The sequence below is a fragment of the Lynx canadensis genome, chromosome X (assembly GCF_007474595.2).
Source record: "Lynx canadensis isolate LIC74 chromosome X, mLynCan4.pri.v2, whole genome shotgun sequence".
Taxonomy (NCBI): domain Eukaryota; kingdom Metazoa; phylum Chordata; class Mammalia; order Carnivora; family Felidae; genus Lynx; species Lynx canadensis.
In genome coordinates, this window is record NC_044321.2 from 83776218 (window position 1) to 83789828 (window position 13611).

A 13611-nucleotide genomic window follows, 5' to 3' on the forward strand; every position below is an offset into this window, starting at 1 on the left:
TTATTCTTATTGATGTAGAAATGTGTGCTTTGGGTATTGAATAAGACATGTGAGTTGCAGAGTAGTGAAATATATATATTCTGCAGGAATAAAAATGTCTGGAGGAATATACACTCAACTGTTACCATTGGTAGGAAGAAATGTTCAGTGATTGTGGAGTACTTACATATTTTATTTCATATATGTAAATATATTTTATCCATATGTATCCTGTTGTGGTTAAGAAAATAAATGACTTTAAGCATATCTTTTAAAAAAATTAGCACAGATCAAACCAGTACCTTTGAAATGCAGTGAGTCAGAGGGGCACCTGGGTGGCTCAGTTGGTTAAGCACCCAACTCTTGATTTCAGCTCAGGTCATGATCTCACAGTCTGTGAATTCAAGCCTCACCTCAGGCTCTGTGCTGACAGTGTGGAGCCTGCTTGGGATTCATTATCTCTCTCTCTGTCTCTCTCTCTCTCTCTCTTCAAAAATAAATAAATAAACATTTAAAAAAATGCAATGAGTCACAAACCAAGTCAGTGTGGTTACATGTATAAGGATAGATACACAGATCAATGGAATAGCACTATTTCCATACACCTATGGTCAAGTGATTTTTGACAACATAGCAAAGACAATACATGGGGAAAAATAGTCTTTTCAACAAATGATGCTGAGATAAGTAGATATCCAAATGTAAAAGAATGAACTTAGACCCCTACTTTATTTAACAATTAAGGGGCGCCTGGGTGGCTCAGTCAGTTGGGCGACCTACTTGACTCAGATCATGATCTCACAGATCTTGAGTTTGAACCCTGCATCAGACTCTGTGCCGACAGCTCAGAGCCTGGAGCCTGCTTCCAATTCTGTGTCTTCCTCTCTCTCTCTCTGCCCCTCCCTTGCTCTACGTTCTGTCTCTCTTTTTCAAAAATAAATAAACATCAAAAAAATTGAAAATTAACTCAAAATGATCAAATACCTAAATGTGAGAACTAAAACTATAAAATGCTTATTAGAAGAAAACATTGGGATAAATATTCATGACCTTAGTTTTGGCAATGGATTTTTAGATATGACACCAAAAGTATAAGCAATAAAATAAGAAATCAATAAATCAGACTTTATTAAAATTAAAAACTTTATTTCTCAAAGAACACTATCAAGATAGTGAAAAGACAACCCACAGAATGGGACAAAATGTTTGCAAATCAAATACCTTATAAAGTACTTGGGTCTAAGATGTATAAATAAATCTTACAATTCAATAATGAAAAGACAACGTAATTAGAAAACAGGGGCAAAGATTTTCAACTAGACATTCCTCTGAAGATCATATACAAATGGCCAATGAGCACATGAACAGATCATTAATATGATCAGTCATCAGGGAATTTTAAGCCAAAACTACAGTGAGATACCACTTGACACCCACTAGGATAGTTATAATAATAAAACAGAAAATAATATGTGTTGATGAGGGTATGGAGAAATTGGAATCATTATTGCTGTTGGGAATGTAAATAGGTGCAGCACTGTGGAAATGATTTGGCATTTCATCAAAATGTTAAATACAGAGTTACTATTTGACCTAATAATTTCACTTCTATGTATATACCAAAAAGAAATAAATATATATATTCACCAAAAAGAAATAAAAGTATATATTCAAATAAAAACTTGATATGAATGCTCACAGCAGCATTATTAATAATAGCCAAAAGAGAGAACTAACCCAAATGTCTATCAGTTAATAAATGGAAATGAAAATGAATAAAATAATGATATATTTTGCAATATGGGCAAAACTTGGGAAAAAAGTTAGTCACAAAAGTCCACATATGAAATGATTTTCATTTATATAAAATGTCCAGGATAGATACATCTATTGAAATAGAAAATATATTAGTGGTTCATTAAAGCTGGTATGTGTTTGTAGGAGAATTTGTGTGTGATAACTAAAGGGTATAAGGTTTCCTTTTGGGGTGATAAAAATATTTTAAAATGGATTGTGGTGATGGTTACATAATTCTGTTAATATACTAAACACCATTGAATTTTCACTTTAAATGGACGAGTTGTATGGCATGTAAATTATATTCCAATAAAACAGTTACAAAATAAACAAAATGTAATGATTCTTTTCAGTGAAAACTTTATACAATGGCCATTGCTGCTGGTGTAGGGATCACACTTTCAGAACCACTAAATTAAAAGATCTTCAATTAAGCTTTATTTTCTCCAGAATTCCCGGTTAACCAGAGATCTCCATTCTCTGATAATTCTAGTTGAGATTATATTATAAATTGCTGTGGGGTATAATGGGTGGCCATAGAATTTCCTTTGTTCTACTCTAGTTTAGGATCCCATAGTTATTAACTGGCATAGTTTAGGAACTTTATTGTCTATTGTTTATTCTGCAGGATGAAGAAGAGGATCTTAGGACTGAACTCAACCTTTTAAAGAAGTACTCTTTCCACAAAAACATTGTGTCCTTCTATGGTGCTTTTTTCAAGCTGAGCCCCCCCGGCCAGAGGCACCAACTTTGGGTATGTATTTAACCTTGATCTTATTTCCTAAGACTAAATCTCACTTGAGGAAATACATTTTCACAAGCTGAGATGCACTTTTGTGCACTTACAGGAATACTTAAACACTCCACTGCTCAAAGTAGTATGACAAAATATGTTCTGATTCCTGGAGATGGGAGTAATAAAGTATGGAAAAGTAGCATAAGTTCCTGGCAAGGGTCTTCAGGGTAAAATAGAGGAGGACTCAAATGAACACTGGGAATATCTAACATGTTTCTTTTTAAATATCGTTTTGCTGCTATTAACTTTTTCTGTATATTTACTGGTAAATTAGAGGTATGGCTAAGGAGACTACCTGATGGACTTGCAAATAATGACTGGATAAGTATCAATTCTAATTAGCATTCAGCATGAACATATGGATGCATTTAAGTTTTTCTAAGGAAATGCACTTATGTTTAAACATAACTCCCGGAAGTTTTTTTCTAATTTGTTAGTTGACTTATCTTTTTCTTAGTCTACTTATACCTATACTGTCACAAATTAAAGATCAATGAGATATAAATTGTATAGGGTAACTAAAACATAAGCTACAGTTACCAGAATGTTGCTGCCTCCTACTATGGCAGAAATAGTCAAATAAAAAGAAAATGAGCTCTGGTCAGAGATATGTTTATTTCAAAAGGAATATTTAGAACAGAAGTGGGGTCAGTGTCCAATTGCTAGCTACATTTCCATTTCCATTTCAAGTCAAGAATAGTATTTTTTTTTCAAAATAATAACTAAGAATTTTAAGAACCTTCAGTTGTCAAGGAAAGATTGTTCCACTTTACATAACGGACTTTAGGAAGCAGGGCAGTGGACATTATAGAAATATTTTCAACAAGGAACTGAATTGAAATAGTGGTTCTCAAACTTTAGTGTGCATCCGAATCTCCTGGAAAGCCTGATAAAACACAGATTGCTGAGCTCTACCTATAGGGTTACTGATTCCATTGGTGTGGGGTGTGGGCCCATGAATTTGCACTTTTTAACAACAGATGATGATGTTTATGCTACTGGTCTGGGTACCACACTTTCAAAACCACCAAATTAAACATCTTCACTTTAATCCCATTTTATTCCAAATGTCCAGTTAAGTAAATCTTCTTTTATCTGACAACTCCAGTTGGCATTTCATTAAATATTGCTGTACACCTTTAATGACTATTGGTATATTTTTGGCATACAATATTTGTCTTTTAATATAATTTTACTTACAATTTTTTTCCTCTTGCCTGTATGGCAGTCTCCTTATCAGATGTATTTATCAGTACTCAATTCATTCAATTATTCAACATATTTATTCAAAAACATCTATTTGCCAGGCCTTCTGCTATTTTATGAGATTACATGGATAAGCTGAACAAACATGTCCCGGACCTGTTGGAACTTACAGTCCATTTGCAATGACCAGTATCAGTCAAATAATCACACAAATGAGTATATAATTGGTCAGAAGGGAAATAACATGCTTCTATGTGGGCAAATAGCATGCTTCTATGTGGGCAAATAACAAAGGTATCTAAGTTAAGTAGGGAATGAGAAACTCTTCTTTAATAAACTTTTTTTTGAACTGAGATCTGAAGGATGAATAAATTATTTGTGGAGGCAAGAGTTTTCATGAGACCATTTACACTGTCTTGCCCATATAAATCAAAACAAATAGGAAGTAAGTAAATGACTAAATGATTACCATTTATAAAGTGTATGTGCCAGACATCATGCTTACAAAGCTGGGAAAATAATTGAAAATGTCTTTATGTTCCTTTAAGACTAGAGTGCTTCTGACTTAAGTAACATTAGCAAGATTTTTCCAGGGTACATCTGAATGAATGGCTTTAATTTATGTTTGTCATGATTCAAAATGAGCCACTTTGCTTCCATTACCACAGTTGTACATGTTGTGAGCATTTAATACAGTTAACATGAAAATTAAACTTTCGTGGTTTCTCTGTATAATTAGTTTTATTAGGCAATTTCTTCTCTTCTTTTTTGTGAGAGTGTACTTATGTGAAAGATATGCAATAATATGAATTGTGAACAAATATAAATTAAAGGAATGATTTACTGAAAAGAAAATGTTAGCATTACAACAAGAAATGAGGTAGACTTTACATATTCATGATTTGGGGCATATCCTTTAGGTTTCCTTCATCTACAGCAATAATTAACTTGCCTACGGTTTAAAAAAACATGTTTTGTTGTATGTATGCATGTATTTATTTATTTATTATTTATTTATTTATTTTTAATATATGAAATTTATTGTCAAATTGGTTTCCATACAACACCCAGTGCTCATCCCAAAAGGTGCCCTCCTCAATAACCATCACCCACCCTCTCCTACCTCCCACCCCCCATCAACCCTCAGTTTGTTCTCAGTTTTTAACAGTCTCTTATGCTTTGGCTCTCTCCCACTCTAACCTCTTTTTTTTTTCCTTCCCCTCCCCCATGGGTTCCTCTTAAGTTTCTCAGGATCCACATAAGAGTGAAACCATATGGTATCTGTCTTTCTCTGTATGGCTTATTTCACTTAGCATCACACTCTCCAGTTCCATCCACGTTGCTACAAAAGGCCATATTTCATTCTTTCTCATTGCCACGTAGTATTCCATTGTGTATATAAACCACAATTTCTTTATCCATTCATCAGTTGATGGACATTTAGGCTCTTTCCATAATTTGGCTATTGTTGAGAGTGCTGCTATGAACATTGGGGTACAAGTGCCCCTATGCATCAGTACTCCTGTATCCCTTGGGTAAATTCCTAGCAGTGCTATTGCTGGGTCATAGGGCAGGTCTATTTTTAATTTTCTGAGGAACCTCCACACTGCTTTCCAGAGTGGCTGCACTAATTTGCATTCCCACCAACAGTGTAAGAGGGTTCCCGTTTCTCCACATCCTCTCCAGCATCTATAGTCTCTTTATTTGTTCATTTTGGCCACTCTGACTGGCGTGAGGTGATACCTGAGTGTGGTTTTGATTTGTATTTCCCTGATAAGGAGCGACGCTGAACATCTTTTCATGTGCCTGTTGGCCATCCGGATGTCTTCTTTAGAGAAGTGTCTATTCATGTTTTCTGCCCATTTCTTCACTGGGTTATTTGTTTTTCGGGTGTGGAGTTTGGTGAGCTCTTTATAGATTTTGGATACTAGCCCTTTGTCCGATATGTCATTTGCAAATATCTTTTCCCATTCCGTTGGTTGCCTTTTAGTTTTGTTGGTTGTTTCCTTTGCTGTGCAGAAGCTTTTTATCTTCATAAGGTCCCAGTAATTCACTTTTGCTTTTAATTCCCTTGCCTTTGGGGATGTGTCGAGTAAGAGATTGCTATGGCTGAGGTCAGAGAGGTCTTTTCCTGCTTTCTCCTCTAAGGTTTTGATGGTTTCCTGTCTCACATTCAGGTCCTTTATCCATTTTGAGTTTATTTTTGTGAATGGTGTGAGAAAGTGGTCTAGTTTCAACCTTCTGCATGTTGCTGTCCAGTTCTCCCAGCACCATTTGTTAAAGAGACTGTCTTTTTTCCATTGGATGTTCTTTCCTGCTTTGTCAAAGATGAGTTGGCCATACATTTGTGGGTCTAGTTCTGGGGTTTCTATTCTATTCCATTGGTCTATGTGTCTGTTTTTGTGCCAATACCATGCTGTCTTGATGATGACAGCTTTGTAGTAGAGGCTAAAGTCTGGGATTGTGATGCCTCCTGCTTTGGTCTTCTTCTTCAAAATTACTTTGGTTATTCGGGGCCTTTTGTGGTTCCATATGAATTTTAGGATTGCTTGTTCTAGTTTCGAGAAGAATGCTAGTACAATTTTGATTGGGATTGCATTGAATGTGTAGATAGCTTTGGGTAGTATTGACATTTTGACAATATTTATTCTTCCAATCCATGAGCAGGGAATGTCTTTCCATTTCTTTAAATCTTCTTCAATTACCTTCATAAGCTTTCTATAGTTTTCAGCATACAGATCCTTTACATCTTTGGTTAGATTTATGCCTAGGTATTTTATGCTTTTTGGTGCAATTGTGAATGGGATCAGTTTCTTTATTTGTCTTTCTGTTGCTTCATTGTTAGTGTATAAGAACGCAACTGAATTCTGTACATTGATTTTGTATCCTGCAACTTTGCTGAATTCATGTATCAGTTCTAGCAGACTTTTGGTGGAGTCTATCGGATTTTCCATGTATAATATCATGTCATCTGCAAAAAGCGAAAGCTGGACTTCATCTTTGCCAATTTTGATGCCTTTGATTTCCTTTTGTTGTCCGATTGCTGATGCTAGAACTTCCAACACTATGTTAAACAACAGTTGTGAGAGTGGGCATCCCTGTCATGTTCCTGATCTCAGGGAAAAAGCTCTCAGTTTTTCCCCATTGAGGATGATGTTAGCTGTGGGCTTTTCATAAATGGCTTTTATGATCTTTAAGTATGTTCCTTCTATCCCGACGTTCTCAAGGGTTTTTATTAAGACGGGGTGCTGAATTTTGTCAAAGGCCTTTTCTGCATCGATTGAGAGGATCATATGGTTCTTCTCTTTTTTTTTTGTTAATGTCATGTATCACGTTGATTGATTTGCGAATGTTGAACCAGCCCTGCATCCCAGGAATGAATCCCACTTGATCATGGTGAATAATGCTTTTTATATGCTGTTGAATTCGATTTGCTAGTATCTTATTGAGAATTTTTGCATCCATATTCATCAGGGATATTGGCCTGTAGTTCTCTTTTTTTACTGGGTCTCTGTCTGGTTTAGGAATCAAAGTAATACTGGCTTCATAGAATGAGTCTGGAAGTTTTCCTTCCCTTTCTATTTTTTGGGATAGCTTGAGAAGGATAGGTATTATCTCTGCTTTAAACGTCTGATAGAACTCCCCTGGGAAGCCATCTGGTCCTGGACTCTTATTTGTTGGGAGATTTTTGATAACCGATTCAATTTCTTCGCTGGTTATGGGTCTGTTCAAGCTTTCTATTTCCTCCTGTTTGAGTTTTGGAAGAGTGTGGGTGTTCAGGAATTTGTCCATTTCTTCCAGGTTGTCCAATTTGTTGGCATATAATTTTTCATAGTATTCCCTGATGATTGCTTGTATCTCTGAGGGATTGGTTGTAATAATCCCATTTTCATTCATGATTTTATCTATTTGGGTCATCTCCCTTTTCTTTTTGAGAAGCCTGGCTAGAGGTTTGTCAATTTTGTTAATTTTTTCAAAAAACCAACTCTTGGTTTCGTTGATCTGCTCTACAGTTTTTTTAGATTCTATATTGTTTATTTCTGCTCTGATCTTTATTATTTCTCTTCTTCTGCTGGGTCTAGGCTGCGTTTGCTGTTCTGCTTCTATTTCCTTTAGGTGTGCTGTTAGATTTTGTATTTGGGATTTTTCTTGTTTCTTGAGATAGGCCTGGATTGCAATGTATTTTCCTCTCAGGACCGCCTTCCTGCATCCCAAAGCGTTTGGATTGTTGTATTTTCACTTTTGTTTGTTTCCATATATTTTTTAATTTTTTCTCTAATTGCCTGGTTGACCCATTCATTCTTTAGTAGCGGTGTTCTTTAACCTCCATGCTTTTGGAGGTTTTCCAGACTTTTTCCTGTGGTTGATTTCAAGCTTCATAGCATTGTGGTCTGAAAGTATGCATGGTATGATTTCAATTCTTGTATACTTATGAAGGGCTGTTTTGTGACCCAGTACATGATCTATCTTGGAGAATGTTCCAAGTGCACTCGAGAAGAAAGTATATTCTGTTGCTTTGGCATGCAGAATTCTAAATATATCTGTCAAGTCCATCTGATCCAATGTATCATTCAGGGCCCTTGTTTCTTTTTTGACCGTGTGTCTAGATGATCTATCCATTTCTGTAAGTGGGGTGTTAAAGTCCCCTGCAATTACCACATTCTTCTCAATAAGGTTGCTTATGTTTATGAGTAATTGTTTTATATACTTGGGGGCTCCGGTATTCGGTGCATAGACATTTATAATTGTTAGCTCTTCCTGATGGATAGTCCCTGTAACTATTATATAATGTCCTTCTTCATCTCTTGTTACAGCCTGTAATTTAAAGTCTAGTTTGTCTGATATAAGTATGGCTACTCCAGCTTTCTTTTGGCTTCCAGTAGCATGATAAATAGTTCTCCATCCCCTCACTCTGAATCTAAAGGTGTCCTCAGGTCTAAAATGAGTCTCTTGTAGACAGCAAATAGATGGGTCTTGTGTTTTTGTCCATTCTGATACCCTATGTCTTTTGGTTGGTGCATTTAATCCATTTACATTCAGTGTTATTATAGAAAGATACGGGTTTAGAGTCATTGTGATGTCTGTATGTTTTATGCTTGTAGTGATGTCTCTGGTACTTTGTCTCACAGGGTCCCTCTTAGGATCTCTTGTAGGGCTGGTTTAGTGGTGACAAATTCCTTCAGTTTTTGTTTGTTTGGGAAGACCTTTATTTCTCCTTCTATTCTAAATGACAGACTTGCTGGATAAAGGATTCTCGGCTGCATATTTTTTCTGTCTAGCACACTGAAAATCTCATGCCAATTCTTTCTGGCCTGCCAAGTTTCAGAAGAGAGATCAGTCACGAGTCTTATAGGTCTCCCTTTATATGTGAGGGCACGTTAACCCCTTGCTGCTTTCAGAATTTTCTCTTTATCCTTGTATTTTGCCAGTTTCACTATGATATGTCGTGCAGAAGATCGATTCAAGTTACGTCTGAAGGGAGTTCTCTGTGCCTCTTGGATTTCAATGCCTTTTTCCTTCCCCAGATCCGGGAAGTTCTCAGCTATTATTTCTTCAAGTACCCCTTCAGCACCTTTCCCTCTCTCTTCCTCCTCTGGGATACCAATTATGCGTATATTATTTCTTTTTAGTGTATCACTTAGTTCTCTAATTTTCCCCTCATACTCCTGGATTTTTTTATCTCTCTTTTTCTCAGCTTCCTCTTTTTCCATAACTTTATCTTCTAGTTCACCTATTCTCTCCTCTGCCTCTTCAATACGAGCCGTGGTGGTTTCCATTTTGTTTTGCATTTCGTTTAAAGCGTTTTTCAGCTCCTCGTGACTGTTCCTTAGTCCCTTGATCTCTGTAGCAAGAGATTCTCTGCTGTCCTCTATACTATTTTCAAGCCCAGCGATTAATTTTATGACTATTATTCTAAATTCACTTTCTTTTATATTATTTAAATCCTTTTTGACCAGCTCATTAGCTGTTGTTATTTCCTGGAGATTCTTCTGAGGGGAATTCTTCCGCTTGGATTTTGGATAGTCCCTGGCGTGGTGAGGACCTGCAGGGCACTTCCCCTGTGCTGTGGTGTATAACTGGAGTTGGTGGGCGGGGCCGCAGTCAGACCTGATGTCTGCCCCCAGCCCCACCGCTGGGGCCACAGTCAGACTGGTGTGTGCTTTCTCTTCCCCTCTCCTAGGGGCGGGATTCAATGTGGGGTGGCGTGGCCCGTCTGGGCTACTTGCACACTGCCAGGCTTGTGATGCTGGGGATCTGTTGTATTAGCTGGGGTGGGTAGGCAAGGTGCACAGGGGCAGGAGGGGCAGGCTTAGCTCGCTTCTCCTTAGGTGATCCACTTCAGGAGGGGCCCTGTGGCAGCTGGAGGGAGTCAGATCCGCTGCCGGAGGGTTGGCTCGGCAGAAGCACAGAGTTGGGTGTTTGTGCCAAGTGAGCAAGTTCCCTGGCAGGAACTGGCTCCCTTTGGGATTTTGGCTGGGGGATGGGCGGGGGAGATGGCGCTGGCGAGCGCCTTTGTTCCCCACCAAACTGAGCTCTGTCGTCCAGGGGCTCAGCAACTCTCCCTCCCTTTGTCCTCCAGCCTTCCCGCTTTCTGAGCAGAGCTGTTAACTTATGACCTCCCTGACGCTAAGTCGCGCTTGCTGTGGGAACACAGTCGTCAGGCCCCTCTGCTTTTGCAAGCCAGACTCGGGGGCTCTGCTTGGCCGGCGAGCCGCCCCTCCGCCCCGGCTCCCTCCCGCCAGTCTGTGGAGCGCGCACCGCCTCGCCGCCCTTCCTATCCTCTTCCGTGGGCCTCTCGTCTGCGCTTGGCTCCAGAGACTCCATTCTGCTAATCCTCTGGTGGTTTTCTGGGTTATTTAGGCAGGTGTAGTTGGAATCTAAGTGATCAGCAGGACGCGTGGTGTGCCCAGCGTCCTCCTACGCCGCCATCTTCCCTCAATTCTCTCTGTTTTGTTGTATTTATAAAGAGGTTTTGACATGGGCCCTAATGCAGAAACCTGTGCCTAAGAAAAGTTTGTTGGGTTGATTATAATAGATATATTCTCTTTTACATTGTACAGGCCTCTAGCCAGCTAATATAGGAAAGGAAATTTACTAGTTTAGTACCTGATTAATTGATGGCAAAAAGATAAATTTTCTGAGAAATTTTTATTAATAAAGTAACATCTGAACAAGATGGTTTCAGTGATAATAGCCTTAAAATAAGTTTCCTTAGTAGTAAATTCATTTGGGAAAAAATGCCCTATAGGAATACAATTGATAGTTTACCCCCTTGAAATTGTAGTTTGCCACTATCTCAGGAAACAATAATTTAAAATTTAGAATTTAGAAACAAAAACAAAACAACAATAACAAACAAATTTAGTCTTAATGTTGAAGTGTAAATTCTTTTGAGATCCTTCTATCCTGCTTCTTCACTTGCAATCAAATTGTTCCTTCAATGATTTTTTCTGTTGCACTCCAAGCATCACTCAGGCTTGTCTCCTGCACAAGCTTTCTACAGGAATATAATCATTCTTTTTTCAGTAAACTGAATGTTCTTCCTTCTCTTTATATCCAAACACTATCCTTCAAGGCTTAGCTCAAATTCTACCTCTTGGTTAAATCACCTCACGCCAGTCAGAGTGGCCAAAATGAACAAATCAGGAGACTATAGATGCTGGAGAGGATGTGGAGAAACGGGAACCCTCTTGCACTGTTGGTGGGAATGCAAATTGGTGCAGCCGCTCTGGAAAGCAGTGTGGAGGTTCCTCAGAAAATTAAAAATAGACCTACCCTATGACCCAGCAATAGCACTGCTAGGAATTTACCCAAGGGATACAGGAGTACTGATGCATAGGGGCACTTGTACCCCAATGTTCATAGCAGCACTCTCAACAATAGCCAAATTATGGAAAGAGCCTAAATGTCCATCAACTGATGAATGGATAAAGAAATTGTGGTTTATATACACAATGGCTAAGTGAAATAAGCCATACAGAGAAAGACAGATACCATATGGTTTCACTCTTATGTGGACCCTAGAAACTTAACAGGAACCCATGGGGGAGGGGAAGGAAAAAAAAAAAAAAGGACGTTAGAGTGGGAGAGAGCCAAAGCATAAGAGACTGTTAAAAACTGAGAACAAACTGAGGGTTGATGGGGGGTGGGAGGGAGGAGAGGGTGGGTGATGGGTATTGAGGAGGGCACCTTTTGGTATGAGCACTGGGTGTTGTATGGAAACCAATTTGTCAATAAATTTCATATATAAAAAAAATAAATAAATAAAAATAAAATATAAGGGAGAAAAAAAAAATATCCCTGGTGTGGTACCTGCCTTCCCTCCCTCCACTGATCTTTGGATAGGTTCCAACTCTTTAATTCCACTAGCCTTTAGAGACTCCCACCAGACAATTGAGCCAGTATTTGCAATGTCTTAATCCCTAACATTACATATAAATACAAGCCATATGGACTAAAACTCTCCAGATATTTTCATAGAATTACTTTCTAATTCTTGACACTTTGCTGACTTCCCTGCAGATGGTGATGGAGTTATGTGCAGCAGGCTCAGTCACTGATGTAGTAAGAATGACCAGAAATCAGAGTTTGAAAGAAGATTGGATTGCTTATATCTGCCGAGAAATCCTTCAGGTGAGTCTTCATATAGTCATTCTCCCCTGCCTTGAAAATACCTGGGAGTAATATATGCAGTGTACTTTATACTTGCTCATACAGGTTGGTTTAAGAATTCTAAACATAATCTCTGGATCAGGATACCAAAAAAGACCTAAAGGCTTTAGAGAAAGCATAGTGATGTCTATGTCCTTAACTTTAGATAGGTTGCAATACGGGTAACCAGGCCCTTCCAAGCCTTGCTCTTTAATGGTTGTGTCAGAGTTAGACTATTGTGTTCATTGGATCATAGAAATAACCACTTGGAATATTTAGTACATCATTCAGATTTTTAGAGTTCTTAAAAAAAAAAAAAGCTGCACTATATCGTTAGAGATTAAAAGTGAGACAAAAGTCCGTGTTTTACAGAATGGCCCCAAACCATCCATAACCATTTTGCAGACAGATATCCTATTTGAAGAATGCCCTACTTTTAAAGCTTGCTTCATTTTGAAACCAAGTTGGATGAGAACAATATTCTTGATCTGCCACACTCAAATTTTTCTGTGTGGCTTAGGTGCTTAGGGTCACCCGAGAAGGATATTAACAGAACTGAATCGGACCACTGATATACTGTTAGAATGGCCTTCCTCCCATCTTAATTGGATTCACTTGTGCTAATAGTGTAACTAGTTGAGTGCAAACTCTATACTGAGTTTAAATTCTGGTTCATGATGTATTAGCTGTGTGTCCTTGAATCAGTTACTTAATTTTTCCAAATCTCACTTTTCTTATCTATAATACGAGGTGATAGTAGTACCTTCCTCAAAGGATTGCAGTGACAGCTTCATAATTTCCTTCATGTAAAGCACTTAGCACAGTGCCTGGCAACAAAGTAAAACAAAATAAAGGATTCAATTAATATTAGCTGTTTTTACTGTTACTTCTGTTATTATTCCCCAGTTATTATCTGGAGCAATCTCACTGAAGCCAGGTCACAGGTTAGTCTTAGTGGTGAACAGCCTGGAGCCAACATAGTAAGCCAATACAAATTGCAGATGCTTTCAAAGGAATTTCCATAGTCCCCCAAATTCTCAGCTTACAAGGTTGACTAGAAAATATTCTGGATTAATGAAATGGTTGAATGAGGAATAGAGTAAAACAGTGGCTATTATATTTAAGGTGTCCAGGTCTTCACTCTTATGGTTAGTTGGAAAGATGGAGGCTAGAAAGGAAGG

At 38.1% G+C, this 13611-nt stretch overlaps 1 protein-coding gene across 1 annotated transcript in view; it reads left to right on the plus strand.

The window, feature by feature from the left end:
* Positions 1–13611, plus strand: part of NRK (Nik related kinase) — a 147855-nt gene that overhangs the window by 79287 nt on the left and 54957 nt on the right. Inside the window, exons 5-6 of the mRNA XM_030305595.1 lie at positions 2405–2530; positions 12302–12412. Of these exons, the coding sequence (XP_030161455.1) occupies positions 2405–2530; positions 12302–12412 (237 nt within the window). The remainder of the gene's footprint in view (positions 1–2404; positions 2531–12301; positions 12413–13611) is intronic.